Source organism: Acanthaster planci, linkage group LG14 (assembly GCF_054643075.1).
Source record: "Acanthaster planci isolate LZ-2023a linkage group LG14, COTS_SCS, whole genome shotgun sequence".
NCBI classification, from domain to species: Eukaryota; Metazoa; Echinodermata; class Asteroidea; order Valvatida; family Acanthasteridae; genus Acanthaster; species Acanthaster planci.
Genome location: NC_141790.1, coordinates 398,299 through 419,097, shown reverse-complemented (window position 1 = coordinate 419,097; position 20,799 = coordinate 398,299). Strand labels below are relative to the sequence as shown.

General features: G+C 43.2%; 1 protein-coding gene across 4 annotated transcripts in view; it reads right to left on the bottom strand.

Annotated features, from left to right (window-relative positions):
* LOC110977831 (fibronectin type-III domain-containing protein 3A-like) overlaps positions 1-20,799 on the bottom strand; it is a 99,231-nt gene that overhangs the window by 57,063 nt on the left and 21,369 nt on the right. For 3 of the 4 annotated variants that reach the window (XM_022232298.2, XM_087145400.1, XM_087145401.1), the window contains exon 2: positions 8,595-9,477. In XM_022232298.2, the coding sequence (XP_022087990.2) occupies positions 8,595-9,312 (718 nt within the window). In that variant the 5' untranslated portion in view covers positions 9,313-9,477. Of the gene's footprint in view, positions 1-8,594; positions 9,478-19,872; positions 20,295-20,799 lie in introns of those variants that run through there. The other variant, XM_087145399.1, reaches the window with a different exon arrangement.

Sequence of the window (20,799 nt, the reverse complement as noted above, 5' to 3'; positions counted from 1 at the left end):
TTTCCAGGTTGTTTTTCCTCAAGTCTCCTCCCCCCCCAAAAGTTGCGGTGATGCGCAACTTGTTTTCCTATGACGCACAGGAAATTGGGACTGAGCACAGCCTTTTACAGGGAGAGAAGGCGGGTACAGGGGGGAGTCCCACAAAACCAGCGAGGCTTTCCCCTGCCAGGCACCAAGGCTGAGTCATTCCCACGACATGTTGGGGGGGGGGTTGGCAGCACCTGCCACCAGTCCAGGCAGTGTCATTCCTCATCCCTTCAGTGGGATCATGATTCCAATCTCCCACATTCGGGAGACTTTCGGTTTTGACTCGCTCATGTTCCCGACCGCAAACCGACAAAAACAAACAAACAAACAAACAAACATAAATGTTTTCCTCCTGACTGCCTCTATGTTTTGACTTCCTTATTCTTACAACATTTGGAGTTTCAAAAAAAGAAACTGATATCATGAGGAACGGGAAAAAAATAATCAACTGAAAACTGCAAAGCGAAGTCAATTTGGATCAACTTTCTACTCCATTCAAGCTTGTCTATGTTGAGATATTACACGGTATAAGATCCCCTTTCCCAACCTCAAAAATCTATCTACAAAAAATAAACACACACACACACACACAAAACTCATAAAGAACTCTGTGCATGAACCTGTAAGATGCCCTGGACATAATCTGAATTCTCTGATCACCATTCTACATGTACATGTAGGCCTAGTTTCCAGCAGGTGCAGTATGGGCCTGTTAAATACATTTATAAGTTTATGAGTCTTTAACTGTAGACCGGACCAGCATGTAGGGTCAAGACAAAAGATTCTGTGGAGGAAGAGTCCCTTTAAACTTCAACATTACCCATGCCTCCCCCCCCCAAATATTTGGAATGTCATCACCAAAGCCCTGCTGACTACACCCCAAAGAAACCCTGAAAAGTGGTTGGGCCTACAATGTACACTACCTCACTCAACAAGTGCACTCATGTACAGTACATGTACATGTGTACTGTACATGTATATGTATGTACATGTTCATGTACGTACTGTACATGTGCATGTATAACTAATCATTTGTGCATGTATGACTTTAGGCCAAGTATTCTAACCATGCAGCAAGTGGTTTCACTTCCTGCACAAACACACATCCATGAGCATACCTTTCATACGCCCTTCCACAAATCAAATGTTTTGTCATAACAAAACATGACTTTAGAAAAGTAGTTTCCATTAGCCCGTACACAGTCATTCAGAAATATCTCCATCTTCTCCAGCAGTCAGACTTATACTTGAACAGGTAATGATTAAATGTCATTCTGCACAGGCCTACATGTACATGTCACGGACCACGGTTTTCCCATTGTAAGCCTTTGACACTACTCAAATGGGATTACAGGAGTTACCATTTCTCTCTGTGCCCAGAAAGAGACAACAAAAACACGACACCTGAAAATACCGGGGCGCAACAGAGTGAAAAGGTGACGCCTTGTATACCCAGAGACTTGTGCCAATCCCCCCCAATCCCTGTGCACTTCTAGAGCAAAACAGTCCGTTCAACTGTAATAAGTACATGTACCGGTACTGGTGCCGGTAGTGGATTTGCCAATATTCAACCACTGTTTCACTCCTAGCATGGAGGAAGGACACACACAGAGTTTAAATTGCCCGGGCTGTGCAGTGAAAGCTTGCAATGCACCACCTGTTTCACAACCATAAGCACCCTTTTACCCAATGATCATCACCGCAATTTTTCGCTGGTAATCTGCATCCTTAAAACGTTGTGTACTGCAGTATAGGAAGTTGACTATTCATGCCATTGTTGGTGTTTGGTTATGATCAGCCAACAACATCAAATTGAATGCTTGTGCCGTCGCTTTTATTAGGCTCTGTACCTGAAGAGATTTCATGTGCAGTTATTGCCCTTATCAAATGCTTTCTTCTGGACTTATTTTGGTAATTAATAGCCATGCTTTTTATAAGATATTGTGTTTTATTTGAAACATTTTTATTACGGAACTTACATAAAATTAAAAAGTATTTTATGAGATGTTATGATCACTCCTTATGATAGTACAGCGCATTTTGTTTTTCGTGAACTTACGGTAACTGTCCTGTGGAGGTCAACATGTCGTTGGCCAGTCTTAGCCAAATTCATACAAAGACTTTGAAAACTGATGTTTTGGAGGGACAAAAATGAAACATTGCATGGATAATGGAGAAGTGCATCAAAATCTTTAAAAAAACTTATTCACGACGGCAAAAGTGAATCCAATGTTAGATATTTATTCTTTCTATTTCCTGGTCATTGCAACAAGTTTTAGTTAATTGCAAAGAAAACACTACAAATATTGCTATGATATTACTGGCCCCATTTGTCTGGCTAAACTGCCGGCAGTAATCAGGAATTTTCGGAATGTTCACTATTGTTCGTCTGACCAGGCGGCGATGATCATCGAGCACTTTGATGTGCCAGGGTTGTAACTCCTCCTCTGTCCCTCCAAGCTGACAAGCAGCTTCATAGAAGTCTGCCCTGTCTTTTGCACAAAGAGCCCTGCTTCACATGAATGCAGTGGCAACCCACAAAAACTGGCTTCCCCTAAAGACACCCACATGCTGTGTACGCCTCGAGACAGAAACCGAGACTGGGAGGTATGAGTTCATGCCAGGAACAGCGGCAGCCTTGTCTAACACTTTTGGGTCTATTTCTGGATGACCAGAGTAATACCTGCCACTCCGACTTTCTCAACGTAATTCATGGGGCACAGTTGTCCCTGGACAAGAGTTTCTGCTTGCTCTTTGAAAAGCATATTGTACATGTAGAGAGTTTTACAGTGAATAAAGGCAAGGAGAATGTAAGTGATACTAATTGACGCAAGCAACAGCCAGTTTCGGACTTCTGCCCTTGCTCAACAAAACACACACTGGGGGCATGATGTTGTCACCTCTGCCACTAGCAACCTCTGCCTGCACATGTTTGCATCAGTTCATTCATGTATGGTACACGTATACATAAATAGATGTACTTGTCATGTACATGTACAGACATGAATTCCCAGAGAAATTTCAATACATGTACATTGTACGTAGGTGCAATGTGCATGTACATGTACATGTGGGACCTACGGTGTGCACTTCAGCTTCAGTGCATGAGTGTACATGTAACTGAGAGCCTCTTGGGCCCATCAAGAGAACACACAACATTACCACTTGACCAACAAAAGCCCTCCCCTCTTTTAATTCAAGTCACATGTTGTTCAGTGAAATGCAACAAACCCATTCCTTTGTCACTGCGCACCCTGTTACAAGGTACAGGTACTCCTGACTGGTCTTGACAACAATGTTGTCAGCATCATAACAAACACTGGGCTTTGTGAGATAAGGGATGGCATGTTCTGTTTGTTGTTTTCTTGTTTTCAAATTCAAAGAATTGGGTCCAATTACATGTATAAACTCTTCTTCCAAAATGTTCAAAAGAGGTCGCTGACTTTGGTGTTCATAAGAAACAGAAGTCTGCAATCTCAAGAAGCAGGTGCCTAGGCCTTTCAAAACACATCTCCCTATTATCTGTGCACAGACAGCTGCAAAGAACACTACGGTCTGTCCTGAAAAAAGCCCTGTCCCTTTAAAACGGCCACATTGAGCGACGAGCAACAAGCACTTAACTGTGATCTCTGCACTAATTTGCAGGTGGCTGACCTCAATAGGGACACTCCATTATTCAACACCAGGCTCTAATTAAATTTGCCACCTACTTCCAATTAGGAGGGACTGGATCGGACAGTCTCAGTGACTCCTTGCTGAAGGCTGGAGGGAAAGACTAGTAGGGCAGACTGGTCTAGACAGCCTGTACCTGGCACAAGCTAACACAAGAGATAATAATATACTAAAGTACAGCACATGTACCATATGTGTACATGTTTGAAGCATGATATGCTCATGAACACCAACTGTACAGTGTATGTGTACTGGCACATGTACAGTACGTACAGTTATCTTCAGGCAAACCTGAATTCTCAATTCTGATTGGTCGGTCCACGGCAACAAAGAGTGACATATTTTTTGGCACAGTCCACGTCAAACACCGCATGATGCATTGTTCCAACTCCACAAAATGCACTACGATACGGTATCTTTATGCTAAAAGCAAAATTTAGTATACATTTGTAAAAATTCAAAGGTGGCGCGTTTGCGCTAATAGACCCCTGTAACATCTTTACTGTACGTCAAGTTTGCTTGAAGAGCGCAAGCATGATGTAATAGAGTCAAATGCACACGTGTACATGTATGTACCGTTACCATGAACACTGTGCCACACTTACTGTACATTAACAATGTCCAGTATACACATTGAGGTGCCACGAAAAGGGTAAATGATTTACAATGTAGCTTCATTGATTGTGACTGTCTTTTAGAAGCTACCGTACATGTACCAGTAATTGTTCAGCAAATCAATTCACTCATCCAATTTCAGATCAAAGTTACCGGTATTTCTGTGCTTAGTACATGTACATGTACATCCCTCAGTGGCACTGGACTTACATGTGAGTTACAGTACTTGTACCAGGTACCGTACATGTACATGTAAATCGAAAGGGAAGAAAAATAGAGATTTGAGGCCAGAATTCCGATGATCCGGATCTCTTCAAAACCCTTTGCAGTCCCCAAACCTTCCAAGAAAAAAAAAAGATGCGATCTGAAGCCGGTAACAGTTATAGAAAACCCTGGGGAAAAAATGTACCAGCTCTAAACAAGTTTCAGCTAACTGGTAAACTTCAATACAAGCCCAAAGACCTTTACATTGTAGGTCATGTAAACACCCAGTATGATACATGTACCAGTACATGTACTGTGCAAGATGTGCAGTACATGTACAACCATACATGTACATGTGCATGTACCATACACACATGCATCTGCAGGCCAGTCGACCTACTGGTGTACCTTATCATCGCTGCATGTAAGCCATCAGTGGCCTGCAAAATAATAAATTGAGCAAGATGTCCCTGCTACAGTGTAAATACATGCACACTGCCCGCATCATCAAACCTCATGATTGAAACCCCCTCCCCTCAAGTCTTTGGCGCAATCAGCAGGAATAAGGTTAAACATGATTGGCCCCTGCCCCACCAGGGAAATGTGCTGGAGCCTTTCTCTGAGGTCAGAAGTTCACGGGTCTGCCCCGACTCCCCGCTTTGAAATGCTCTCACTCTCTTTTAAACTCAGGCCACCACCGGGGACTGGCGGTGCAATTCTCCTTCGGCAGTTGTTTCTCATTTTAATATTTAAAAAGTTTTACCAATAAAAAAGAGTGGCTTTGTTCTCCAAACACTGTGCACATTGGCATGAAAACACTCCTCCAGGAGACAGTAAACGTGAGAACAGTCCCAGTATGTACACTGTAAATGTGTATGTACATGTACATGTAAGTGTTTAGTCCACAGTGTTACAGGAAAATGTGGAATTAAACTAGTGATAACTTGATGTTTTACGAGGTTTAACAGGTTTTTGGAAGGGTACCCTTGGGTAAAAACCTCCAGTTGACACCTGTTCAATTTCCCATTCCTCCTTTACATTGTATGTACCTACAGGGTTCCCACAGAAAACTGGAACCGAATTCTAGGACTTTCCAGGATTAAAATATAGCGATTTCCATGACATTTAATGCCATTTGGCAGAAAAAAAGTACATGTAGTTTGATACATTATATATGTACAGTACCTGGAAGAAAGCCTAGTAACTATTTACAGGCCGACAAGGACGTGCACTTCACATGTAGTCTGTACATTTGTCATTCCTTCATCACATCAAAAGCCTCTCACTGCCCATTAAGAACTAACCCTTGCAATGATCTGGATTTCCATGATAACGGTATTACTGTGACTTTTTTTCCTCAGACAACAGCATTCTATAACATCCTACATGTATTTTCCATCACTTTTCAATGACTTTCAAGGACAATTTCTTTCCAGGATTTTCCATGACCGCGGGAACCCTGCATACATGCATATGTACCGGTACATATAAATGTATGTAGGCTTACGTCTGTGCGGTGTGCTTGGAAGATGAATATTACCATCGGACGTACCGGTACAGTACATGTGGCATTTGGCGCATAAACTGTGTTGTGTAATTTCCTTTGTTGGAGATGTTTAGGCAGCATCAGTGTAAACGCGTCTCTTAAGCAGGTTGCCCTCGTGAGCATTAAAAAAGCAGGTGTAGGTAATAAAGAGCAATTTAATTTTCCCTGGATAAATTGAAAAAGGTGTCTCGCTGCACTGTGACCTCCCCCCCCCCAACAACAACCAGGGCAGAGAGGGGAGGTCGTCGCACGGAACACATACTCACTGCAAGGTGAAAGGGTTAAATTGTCAGGAGGAATTTGGCCGAGCTGGCGGAGAGCATTACCAGGGAGCCAGAAAAGAGGCCAATTATTACTGGCCACGGTCAGCCCTGTATAGGAGGGGGGGTCGGGCAGAATCGGAGTGGAACGCGGGGTGCACAAACTGAACAAGTGTCAGAATTCAGCAGACTGGCTGACTAATCGTGAATCTCATCACATACATGTACATGTATGTGGTGCAACGTACTTGTACAAATTCAACCAATACTACATGTACATGTAGGCCCTACAGGCATGACAGGTAGCTGTACATGTACATATAGCATCCAAGGCATTGGTGTTAGCAAAGACGCTTCTTGAATCTTCAATAATCAACCGCTGAGCAGAATTACTGGGCGGCACTTTCGTGGGGGATTCAGGATCAGGATAAATAGATGTTTCCATGCAAGGAAATGGCAGACGGGCTCCGTGTACGTCACTTTCTTCAAAATCCTCCCCCCACTCAATGGATAAAACATTTATCTTTTCACCTTAGCACGGTGGGGTTTTTTTTGTGTGTGTTTACTGTTAGTGTATCATATTTTTCCAACCATCCGAACTCGTTTTGGCTCCAAATCAGATCTTCCAACTTCAGACACATTTTGCTTGCTCATGCACTTGTGCACCGCATTACGTCATACTTGCACCATAACGTACTTCCCCGACATTTACTACACATCTTGGTATCTGTCATGTCAGCATGACGCGCGCTTAATTGCTCCTTATAAAATAACTTCCTTGGGGAACTGGAACAGCGAGAGCTACCCGTACATTGTACATGCGGTCCAAAATATCGTCCCAAAACGCAGTGTCACTGTGTCACAACACCTGATAGTTTTATGTGCATCGGGAGTATGTTCTTGTCTTTTGTCTATTCAAGTGAATCACACCCCATTTCTCAGTTGACCCACATCTGTCCAACACTGAGCTTAAAGCAAATGGTGCACTTTGGAAGGTAAAGCACAGCAGAATGTTACAGATTGATGCAGTTCACTGACTGAAATCCCAGGGTACAGCCTAGGGTACCAGTGGTACAGTTTCCCATTGATGCTCAACAATGCAGAGTTCACAGTGTCTGGTCTATCAAAGTGAGGCATGTGCGTTTTGTTAACCGGCAGTTACAATGTAAGTCCTTTCAGCTCTTCCTCCCCAATAGACCAAAGACTACGAGCAAATCTGTGTGGTTTGGAAGATGCAGCAGGGCGACAGTTCAAAGATTTACGTACATTGCATTAAGTTTTGCCAAATGATATAATGTGCTTCAAGGGCCAACAATGTGCAGTGAAACCAAAAAGACTGTACCCCTTCAGAGAAACTCCTCTCCCCTTTTCCACAATGACAGCACTTCTAACCTTTATTACTGTGACTCTACTCCCATTCTACAAGTGTACTGTACATGGGATTTGGGTGACCAACGAGTACACAGTATACATGCAGGCTACACTCAGAGGAAGGAAAGCCATTTTAACTGGCTTTGGACATCCATGGCCACCAGTTTTTGTTGGGGGGACAGGCTGTCCAAGAAGTCTGACAAGGCTGAGGCTGTACATGTACATGTGCATATTGTACAATGTACACTAGGATGCATCTGGGTGTCTCTTGACCAAGCCACCACCGTTTGCGTCAGTTTCCTTTACTGCCAAGTTTGCTGAACTGTGCCAAACAAAAACAGGCCTCTTGAAAGACAGGTTTCTGTGAAACCAGACGGCAAGCGGGATGGCACTGGCCAGAGTGTATTGGTATTTCAGATGAGTAGGCCTTATGGGGAAAATACATGTACTTGCCAGTATACCGGTACAGGTGGACAAGTACCTCCCAAGAGAATGTTGGTGGCAACTGACAAAGATCAGTGTTTACCAGTTTCCTTCCAAAGTTCCAACTCAGTTCAAGAACAAAGTGTTGGGGGCACTGAAAAAAACAGACTCATTTCTGAAAACTTTGCTGATAAAACCTATGCATTTGGACCATGAAAAAGACTGGACCAAAGACGAAAAAATTCACTGACCCAGCTTGGCCTAGTGGGGCCAGCTATCAAAAGGCATGGCTTCAACAACATTCCCACTTTGCATAATCAAACATATGCTGGGGACCTATCACAAGTAGCCTGTAGTTTAGCCAGGCAAAGCTGGTACAGTACACGTACATGTACATGAAGGTTAGCAACAAATAAAAACATGGGAAACATGTACTGTACACCTCATTCTGGATGACCAAAGTCCTTGAAACTTACCATGAATATACTGCACTTGGTCCCCGTTTCCTACTGGAAATGCCTCTCCCTGTTTGATGTGCAGGTAGAACACGTACTTCTTGTTCACCTGTCCAGCATTCTGGCCAGTATCGTGCACCTGCCCCTGGGTGGAGACCTCATCTCCAACGCCAACCCCCATACCGGGGTAATCCGCAACCTGGTTCTGCACACCCACAGCATTCGTTGCGTAGTCCTGCCCGCTGGGGTAAATCTGTTCTGTCGAGGCATATTCCTGGGAGTAGTCCGCCACGGCTTGCTGACCGTCATACTCTGGCCCCTGGGCTGGGTAGTCGAGGCCATTGCCATTGTTGTCAACGGCTGCCGTCGTTGACGGTTGACCGTCCACATATTCCGTGTAGCCACCGGTCCGGGGGGCGACGACCGTGGTAGGGGGGAGCTGCATAGGGCCGTTCAGATACTGCTCGGGCTGTGGTGCATTCGCCGTGGCTGGGTTGTTCCCTTGGTTCTCCACCGAGGAGGAACCGTCCGAGGGGTAGCCGTCTGGCCCATTTTCGGCGGCCGAGGAAGCCGTCGCCGTCCCCGGCGGCGTCTTGACAGCACTGCCCAGGGCCGACTCCAGCTCACTGCTGGTGGAGCTGGTCTCGCTGCTCAGCTGGGTCTGGGGCAGATCATGCATGGACGACAGGTGGTTGGTCATGGCAGGGTAGGTGCCTATCACAGGCTCCGAGGCCGACATTGTAAGAAAATTCACAAACACACAAGCTGGGGGAAAATGGCCAACTTTGACTCTGTCGACGTGTCTGGACTGCACAGAGGACTCGCTAGGATATCTTTACAGTGTATTCCTCTTGGTATAAATCCTAACCCCAAGGCATCAATTCCAGTCACTTAATACTGCAAACTGGAAAAAGAACAAAAGAGAAAGTCAATTCAATGCACATTGCAGAACACTGCCAATTAGGAAACAATAAAATTGTATTCAAAATGATATATGACTCCCAGAGTATTAACCAAACAAATGACACATGTACATGTACTGAAGCAGAACCACCACACTCATGCGCATGTTCTTAAACCTGGCACACAAGTGTACCGGTATTTTGGAAGATCACAGAATCTAGCTGTAGAGACTTTGCACAGTAGCCATCTTGCAGGGCAGTTACATTGGTTTTTGTTCCTCAGGAGACCTCCTTTGTGCATAGCCTGTAGAACAAAAGCACTGGCCTGCAGGATGGCAGCCATGCATAAAGACTCAGAGTTCAAGAGTGGCACCACTGCAAGCTGGCTTGTAATTCGAGTCATCAGAGTTTACTCGATGGAATTCTAAGTTTTCCATCCTTCTGGCAGAAATATAACGCTTGTACATGTCGGAGACTTGAAAATTCCCTTTACAAAACAGCGGGTAAATGAACAGTACCGCGTCTCTTTCCTTCAACATGTGTATTAACGCTTCTGTCAACTCTGTATCCACAGCTCTTTGCCCAAAATATATCCTCACATGCAAGGTATTATTTTGGCAATTTCATGAACATGTCCATTTATGTTGACAGGAAGCTGTTATTCCCAAGAGTAAATATGACGTTATCAGACGTTATCAGATCTTATCAGTGCACACAGTCCTGCATGTAACCTACACAGGGATCCCAAACATTTGTCAAAAAACAGTCGGGGGTCAATCCCGATGTGAAAGATACCTTTGCTATGATTCAAAATGAGCAAGGCGAGAGAAGCGCTCACTGGCAGAGTCAAAGCAAATCTGAACAAACATGTTATTCCGTGCACATTCCTCCCCTGCCCTGCCCTGCCCTCCCCAACCAAGGTACATGTACATGTACCCTACCAGTAGTGAAAGTATAAACGAACATTGTTTTGCTGACGTAAAAGTCTCTGCTTGAGCAGGACGTCAAAACTACAACAGAGCCAGGCAATGACATGCACAGTGTGAAAAAAAAACACAAGATATGCCTATATTTTACCGAGTAAACAGTAAACTCACAAATGAAGTTTCAAAGGCAGCTTTTGGGTGAACTATATTCCAGTTTCTATTGTGGAATAATTAAGTCCATAAAAAATTCCCCTCTGACTCTAAAAATGATTCCTTCTTTTTTTCTCGTCGAGCTGCAATGTATACTTACAGAAACAAAACTGGAAGACAGTCGTTACGCAAGGCAACAATACAACAGAAAAAAGTACCCGTAGCAGGCCCAAAGGCGAGGCAAAATATGAAAGAGACCAGTAGTTGTGACGGCGTCAGTACTAAATCTGAATTGAAAAATAAAATGGGCCCAACCTATTGCACCACTTTCTTTTCGACAAAAATATTGGTACTGGTAGCTGGCATATTTTAGTCTCCTATTGCCTCACTGGGGGAAATCCTCCTCCGGCATGTTGAGTGGGAGAAAAAAAGCAAGTTGATTCTTACATTTGATGGATATTTTCAGAAGTCAGTGCTTGTTTCCTCCACTTCATGAAAAAAAAAAAAAAAAACCCACTACAAGACCATTTCCCAGGTTTCCTCTTTCATCACACATCAGGTACACGTACATTCATGTTACGCAATGATGTAAAGAATGTTGGTGGTGATGAAAGAAATTTGTTCATCCCTGTGCGGCTGACGTCCACACAAGTGCACGTATAGCAATCAGGATCGCTATTGTAACCGTCTCGCTGACACTTTATTGAGGAAGCACATACGAATACACATACCAGTATTTCCACAGCCGGAAACCCATTATCAAAACCCAAAGTTTTACCAATCAGGTGAATCTGACATAAGCATTTTCCTATTTCTATGTACAAATTGTGGAAAGGGCAGATTTGATCAAATATAACTTTTGCTTGGACTTTGGCCGGCAAGGCAGCGGCACTGTTAGTTCAGCATGGGTATGAAACCTTTTTTGCAGTACGGTACATGTACACGGTTAATTCCAGAAGTTAGGGGTCCAAAATTGTGACATTTTCTTGTCCCTGTTACATCTGGCCTTTGTTACATGGAAATATCACCAGAATTGTTTTCAAACTATTTCTATTTGTTTGGCAGGTAATTAGCATCCATTTATATCTCTTGGAAAGAGAAAATGTGTTCTGAACTTACAACATCATGTCAGAGGTAACAGGGACACAAAAAAAATGGACCCCTAATTTCTGGAGTTACCCAAATATGCATGTAGGCCAATGGCAACAAAATCCTGTGAAAAAAATATAAAGTTCAACTGTCAAGTTCATTTTTTTACTGCATCTACATCTTCACAATAGTCATGTGCAGCAATCACAAGTATGTTACACAATATCCATCTCGGTACACTGCGTACCCGGCATTGAGGAAAAGTCCAGAAAAATGACTTTGACCTCATGAAATTTTGAAAGACTTCCCGGCAAAGTATTCTCCTTTAACCAGAAACTGCAAATTAACCGCAATCTCTCAAAAGTTCCGGGCAATATTTCTGCAGGATGTCTGCAACCACACTAACCAGTAAGTATTCTAACAGAAACCCCACTGGGCCTCCGGTGATTTTCTTCCCACAATATTGTTTTTCCCAAGGTATAATATGAACGCATTACATTATGCTGATTGCTGAGGGGGAAAAAAAATACCGGAAGCTCATCAGATTTAAACATAAATGTACATGTACATGCAGATTTCTACCAACTTCACCAATTGCCACATTTACAATCATTACCATGCACCAGTAGGCAAGTAGTGAAGTACATGTATGTGTACTGTTCCTTGCCTCTAACCCTAAGATGTATGAAAAATCACGTCGAAGTTGGCAGATTGAGGACCCAGTGTCTGGGGGGGAGGGGGGAAACACTACATTTTAGTCAGGTCCTGGAAAGTGACACGGTACATGTCAGTTACTACAGTAAACACTAGTTACTGGTACATTACATTGTACATGTACATGTATGTATACTGGTTAATTGGTGTTGGTTGGCCTTGGGGACAGCTGTATGATAACCCAGTGATCAAAAAATAGACGGCAATCCTGACAACCAAGGGGTCTACCATGGTTGATGCAGTTACACATTGCTTTTACATGTACTTCCCCAACAGGTTCAAAATGGAGTCAGGCCGTGCATACATGTACATGTATACAGTATGCGCACATATAGACATGTACATGTAGCACCCATTATGACACTGGAACCCCAGGGACAACACTGGAGCTCTGCCAAATATTGTTTGACCCTCCGGAAGCCTTTGATAAAACAAACCGTAACACCAGGAAAAGAACATGATATCAAAACCATATTCCCTTACCAGACCTCCCAAACAGGAGACAATACCACTGTTGGTCTCACATGGTAACTCACTCCGATGAACAAATTTGATGTACAGTAAACGTACGTATCTCTCTCTCGTATAAAATCCATGTGCGTGATACTGGAATATTGATCCTGAAATACTGTGGTGAATTAAGCCAGGAGGTTGGACTCAACAAAAAAAAAAACAACCCTGCTGGTGTACTTCACCAAGGAAAAGGACTCCTGTGGTTCAGCATCCACATCCAATGTTGTTTAAACAACTGCATGTCAATGGCCATGAAGTTTCTACCAGCCTTCCTCAGAGCCCCTTTGCTCTGAGCCTCACCAAAGGGTCGTGACCTTTGACTCAGACCCGTTCTCCTGGGCTTTTTGCCAGTAGGGTAAATGGGAACTGCAGCTGAGCGCCCGGGCGGGCGATTTGTGTGGGGGGGGAGGAAAGAATGCAGACAATGCTCCAACAAGTTGCTGACACAGGAAATAAAAGGAGTGTGCGGTAAAACTACACTCTCTCTCTCTCTCTTTCTCTCCCAGATTGAGAGAACCAGCCTGGCAACATTCACCTTCCCTCGGATCTACATGTACATGTAGACATGATAAACAGGGTGCCAGTTTCAAGTATATTTGAGGCAAATACGTGTACATTTGCCCACCAGGCAAAGGTTCTGGTCAGAAAAAAAAAAAGACCAATAACTGAATGCCATTGCCAGCCAGACCGAGAAAAGCCTTCACGCCACTTGTGCCGATATGACTGGTTCCTGTGCTGACTTTGACAACCTCAGAAAAATTTGTCTAGCCAACTTTGATAGCCCCAATGCACGTACTGGTACATGTATATGCAAATTCGATACTTTCCACTCGGCAACTCTACCAAACGGGGCCTCGTATCTCTTGAAGAGACCTTTAAACATGTACATCTCTGCTATACATACATGACGCAAGTACACAAGTCGCCTTGGTGTACACACGTACATGTACATGTACATGTACATATACTGTATATGTACATGTACATTGTAAGCTACTGTCCTAAACAAACTGAGTTCAAACATACATGTAAATGTGCAATTCCTAACTGAAAATGCAACTTGCAAGGTGGATGCGAAGAGGTAAATGCAAAATTTGTCCACAGAGGGCAAGAGCTTTGTATCACTCGGATAGGCTCGAGTAAGTGCATTTGTTGTAACTAAATAAAACTAACAAAAACAGCCTCCGAGACACCACGGTGATGCCAGCAGTGCATTACAAATAATCCCATTTCGCCTAGACACATACAAGCATAAACGGATGCAAAATTCAGACAATATACCAGTAACAAGCACACGGGATCAAGTCAATAATATTGAGCAGTTTTCGTGCGATTTGTTTTTCCCACAACAAAACAAGCAAAACGCGCGATACACAACTGAGGTCATTACTACACACTGTGACAGTAAATGCACGACATCTGGTCAATTTTCCACACTTTGTGACGCAGTAAGCACAAGCAGACATGTGTAAATATTTTATAATTTCCAGGTTAAATGCCCAGTTAATGCAAGCATTTGATATCCATGCATTGTGTCACGCGTTTTGCCAGTGCTGCAACCTAGCACAAATACCGCTGTTATAACATAAATGACCGTCAGTGAAAGCACACCTGTGTTCTTTTGAAAATTGACTCTCGCATTCCCCTGGACTAACCAGACAAAGGGCTTTTCTTTCATTTCACGCATCAGCGATAATAGTGTCTCCTGCTTTGGTTTGCTTATGGGTAAAACTAAAATAAATTCAGAAAACCAAGCATGGTGCCTTTTCGTGGGCCATCGGTGTTCATGGACTAAAAGATGAAGGGCCTACATGTACAGTACATGTACCGCTATGGTGCTATGCCTGTACATGTAGAAAGCAGTCAGAGCCCATCAAAGGCTAGAATTCTGGGGGATAAACTATCGGGTTGCCAGGCTGGTACAAATTTATGTACCGTGGACATAATTTTCTACACTACAGCCAGCAAATCCCCTGCCAAATTCTAGTCCGCCTATTAGTACACAGGGGGGATGTTACTCAAGGCAACACTCCTTTTGGCAAAACCACGAAGGGTTACAGTATGCTGATCAGAGACGGTCTCATTAGCAACAATTATCCCCCCATCACACGCACAGCCCTCGGGAACTGAACCTTTTAAACTTTCCAACTGGAAACCATTTAATTACCAAACCAACCTCTTCCAGTTCCTTAAAATCCCCCCTTCCCCGACATTTGAGAGTTTTCTACTGATATAACGGTAGAGTGTGCATTTTCATGGGTTTAAAGGCTGACTCCATCACTGAACTCGTTTCGTTTCGCAGTAAATTTTGCAAGCCATCATTACCAATGTCACCATTATGCTTCGTAGAAGTAATCGTTCCATTTTCCAGCTACACGTCTTTCACTCACTGGAATATAAACTTCTGCTTCTCTGTAATGACCTGCCTCCAGTGAAGCATCTTCAAACCGAGGTTTCCACACCCCACTCATCAATCACTGACCCATGCTTTTGCATGATAAAAGTCAGACCGCAGTCTCTTATCGATGACATCAGCTTTGTACTGCTTGGTGCTGTACGATGGACCAATGAGGCAGATGAGAGGGATCAGGGTAGTCTGGGGAATTTCCATACTACCGTACACGATGCAATTATTTGAGTGGCGATGCTTGGCTGAGAATAAACTTGAACAGAAGACAGACTGTTTGCGGGGACCAAAGCCTGAATTCATGGCCAACAATCACAACATATCTTATTATTGGTACCGGTACATGTATTTGAGAGAAAAAATTACGTTGTAACCGTTAACACTGTACACGAATGTACATGTTGTGCACGTTTACAAAATGAGTAGGCAACATTTAAATATAAAATGTACATTCCAAAAACTGACATACGGTACATGTACATGGCATGTACCAGGTACCCGATAACTAACACTGTCCTGGTACCTACATGTACATGTATAACAAACAGCCTCAAGTTTAGCATATTACAGACTGTACACATGTATCAGATACATATTCCTAGTATGGTCATGTGACAGTACAGTATCCTGACATACCACCAGTGGTTTTGTCACAGCCCTCCCCAAGAGTCAGGGCACTCGGCCAGGCAAAACATCGGGTCTTACCAACATGTACCCCGTACCAGTATCATCTACATGCGTGTATACAAAGTCAAATGCTGATGGACACACCGCAGCACACCTGCAGCAAATGTGGCCGACTGTTCATCACGTTTTATTGGTTTTTCCCTGAAAAGTACTGAGGTTCCCGCTCCCATCCTAGCCCCTCCCCTCCATCAGCAAAAATACTGGTTCCGCTTCTTCACATCAATGCTGAATCCTGATAGAGGAAGCACACACAGTGTACACGTATGTGTATGTTCCATGTCACATTTTTGCGTCAATTTTCCAAGGAATTAAATTAGTTTGTGGGCTTCAAATATTTAATGCAACTTCCTCCTTATCAGCGGAGCTACATAATAACAGCCACCAGGCATTATCAGAAACGGAAGAGCATTAAATGCATAATTTGAATCAGAAAAGTAATTCTTTCAAAAGACAAATACCCGGTACCTGTGTATCATTCAAGGCCAATTAACAAACTGCCAGGTTTCCCCCATCATTCAATGTCAGATACTAGTGAACCGTTTTGATCTACACCTAATGAAAATGTGAAACCAATGTGAGGCCAATCTCTACATGTACTTACACATTTTACGATAAAAAGGTTGGTCTTCTCAAGTCTGTTTTGTTACTGTTCATTCCACAGGCTTTACAAGTGAAAATAAAATTTCTATTTTAAGGCAGGAAAGGGCCACCATGTACCATGTTGAGGCTGTCAATAAAATCAAAATGCATGTACACTCGGGTGTCCTTTCCTCAATTTGGACAAACACATGTACACGTACATAGTCAGCAAAGTCCGACATCTCAGTGCAATGTCACCCTCAGTGAAGTACATGTAAAGTTACGTACCATACACTCATCCCACAGCAGTGGCCTCTCCAAGAGGGGAAGGGGGAATTCAGGGAGGAATAAGCATCTGCATCAACTACACGTCAGAAATGGTTTGGCCTACCGATAAACACTGTGCCTGTCACAGCCTGTGCCTGACATGGCATTGCCAGGGTCATGACCCCGATTCCACTCTGTACACTTTTCCGGGAAGTGATACTCTGTGTGCACACTTCACAGGACCACTGTATCTGGGGGGGGGGAGAGTTGTATGTCTTTCTTGCTTGCAAACCCCACAATTCGGATTCAATTTAAGTAATGAACATGTACATGTACAAGTCACTAAGTACATACAGACATGTATTTATCTTCGAGCTAACTTGAATTCTCAATTCTGAGTGGTCGATCCATGGCAACAAACTGTGTGATACATACATGTGACTGCATTGCGCGGTTCATATTAAACCCCGCCTAATGCGTTATTCTAATTCAACGCATTGCGCCAACAGCAAAATGCACATCTGGAAAATTTACTGTCAATTTCAAGGTGACTGTGACAAATTCAAAGGCCTTTAAATCTTCACTGCACCCCAAGTTTGTTTGAAGAAAAATTTGTTATCACGCTCACGCTCTTGGAACATGGAGTAATGTAGTGCACCTGTGTCTCATATACCACTCGCGCTCGTGTGATAACTAATAGCATCCCATTAGACAGTCATGCCAACATGCATGTACCGATTCATGTTCACCATTTACCACGCAATTCCTTTCGAGAACAAGGTCAAGAAAGTGTTCTGATCCCCAAAATCACAAATTCGGCAGAATTCTTTTCTAAGGGAATACCGAGGCCATGACGATTTAAAGTTGAAATTTTTTTTTTCATTTCAATCCCCCATTATTCATTAATATTCAAATTCAAATCTGTGCTCTCCTGACACCAGTGACAAGTTCAATTTCTCAGTAATTGTGATTGTGTAGAAGTGACATCTGCATACCACTGAACAAAGATTGACACAGCCAAGATCAGTTCAATTCAATGGACCTTTTCCATGAAATATGCAAATTAGACAGGCGCATGGGCCCTGCTACCACTGGTTGGCAAGCGCGGCCATCAACACTGTCAGCAGTGTAGGTGAACTGCTAGTAACCATAACCTGGCTCATTGCAGGTCAATCAAAACCGTATTATAACCTTTGTTCGATACTTGAGCACGCTTTTCTTGAAACTAAGTGAAGTTCTCAGTCTAATGAGATTGAACAGTAACAATTCCTTGTCTTTAAGTTTGGCACTCATGTCCAACTATACTAGTGCAGAAACGGCGATGGTGGTGACACGCATGGACATTTGTATTATTACGTCACAGATTTCGGCAACTTTGCCAAACAGTGGTGCGCATGCGCCTGTCTTATTTACATTTTTCCTGGGAAAGGTCCACTGTACAGCGTCAATGTACACGCACAGTACACTGCAACTGAAACTTAACCCTGCAAAAATGACAGGGTAACATTGTGGAAAGTATTACCACTCACAGGCAAATTTCCCACTTGTGAAACAAAAAAAGGTTGTGAATGTTTTTCCCCCATGCATGAAAAGCTGTGGACATTTTACCCACAGGTGTGAAAAGATGTGAAAGTAATTTCCCACTTGTGAAATAAGTTGTGAATTTCCTTTACCACAGAGAGGAAAAAAGTGTGACAAATTTTCCCACAGTGAAAAAATCTGTGAAACGAATATTCCTTTTCCCAGATGGGAAAAAGTGTGACAATTTTTCCCCATTTTGAGGTTCATTTTCGATTGCAATGTACATGTACTGTAAGCCTACGTGAGCATTTCTTAATGAACAAAGTCTTTGATATGCATAATTTTGTCTGGGCACATCAGACACGTGCACTTTCTGGCGCCAGTGTAATGTAACCTATCTTTCAGGTACATCCGGTCGTTATGCCACTTGTTAAGCCGTGACTAAATACAAAGGTTCAGGCTGGACAGGGCAGGGAGGATTTTTTTGGGGGGGGGAGACCGTTTTTTTCACTATACCTGTGCCTATACATGAGCACTTATTATTTCTTGCTTACATCCGGATTCGGTGGGGCAAGTTGACGGTCCGTTTGTGTTTGTTGTCCCTTGTGTTGTAATACTCTTTTCATTGCCAGATTTTGAACTCAAAATTGATTTGTTAGACCGTGACTGGATACAGCCAGCTGCCACAGTCTGCTGACTAGACTAATAAAAACATCCCAATTGATTCCATTGTTTCTGATATTATCACAATGAATGATTTTTCATCATCTGTTCCCCTGGGTACTGTAATGAAGCGTGAGAGGCAAACCGCAAGTGGTCCTGAAATATGAACTGAGCTGATGCGAAAAAGGGACTAGAAAAGAAAAAGCCGGCACAGTGAATCTGGCTTACATGACAGGATAATAAAAACGGACAACCTGTAACTGTATTCTGGCCCATGTACCGGTACCGTGCTAGTATTAAGGATCCGTTGGTTCATGTACAGGTGTACATGTACCATCGTGTGTTGTGATATGTGTGGTACATGTATGAAGGAATATGTTCTTTACTAAAAAACACAAACAATAACAAGTGCCCAGTTCTGTCTCATTCCATTCCAATCAGCTACGTGTATGTATGGTGTGAATATTTCGCTGGCTGGAGATTTAACAAAAACGGCTTCCACACGGGTCAGTCTTACTTTAATACGGTGTTATCAACTTACGAACACGTGCCCTACATGTACATGTAAGTACGGTGCTACACCTGTAGTACAAGCATAGTGCTCGCAAGTATTAGAAAGTTAGTCGGCACAAAACAGGTCCCCTGCGGTCAACTTACAAAAACAGACTTTAAACAATCAGTTCAGCAAAGGACTGTGCACCAGTACATGAATAAGTCTCAACAAAAGACAACAGAGATTTCAGACTTGCTCCAGACATGTTTTAGTACTGTACTAGGACCTACATGTACATTCCTTCAGGAATGCCACAACATGTGCAGTACCGGCACATGTACTGAGACATGGATAACTCTCACTAAAATGCAACAAAGATGAAACTTACTCTTGGCATGTCGAGACATATTCACTCCTAGGGCAAAGAAAGTTCTCCATGGAGCCCCTTTCCTTCACTAACCATAATGTCCAGGGAACAGTCTTCACAAAAGGATACTACTACTAACACTGTACATGTACAGTACACTGCACATCCGACACCCAGCACATCTGTACAGTCAGCACGGCTCTCCCAGCCCAAAATGTACACCTCAGCGGTTTTCCTTCACCGGCTTGGCTACCCTACTGTCTGGATATATCCCTCTACGTTTCCTCTCACTCTCTCCCACTCTCAAATTTATAAATATTTTCCCACAGTACCAGACTGCCTGACCTCCTGCACGCTGGCATTCCATGACCCAGATGAGGGCAGAGCAGAGCAGGGCTCGGGGACAGTAAGGAACTAAACAGGCCCTGGTTGATGGAGGTCGCAGCTCTGCTAAGTGCAGTACTGGCACTGTACCCTGTGACCATACAAAGCTGTTCAGCCTACATGTACATATAAAGTGCATGTACATGTACATGTTCATACAATGTATAGTACAGTACATGTACATAACTACATGTACACATGTACGTTTGTACTGTACATGTACATTACATTATGTTCTGTGTGTGCACTGGGATTAGGAATCCTCCAGGTGCATATTACATGGACATTTTTTATTAGTATAGTTCATCTGGAGTTCACTCCAAAGAAGAACCACACAGAGTTCCTACAAGCATAGAGGTAGAGCAAAGCACAGCTATACATGTACATGCATGTACATATCACACTATACTGTACTTTCCCCTACCAGAAATAACTCTCAGAAATTCCCACCTTCTCGCAAGGGTGAGATGTAGAACCAGTAGGTACCAAAATAGCAATATTCCATCTATCACCGGGTTGCTATAGCAAGGAGCTGTTTCCTTTGAGTGTGGTTTTACCCCTTGC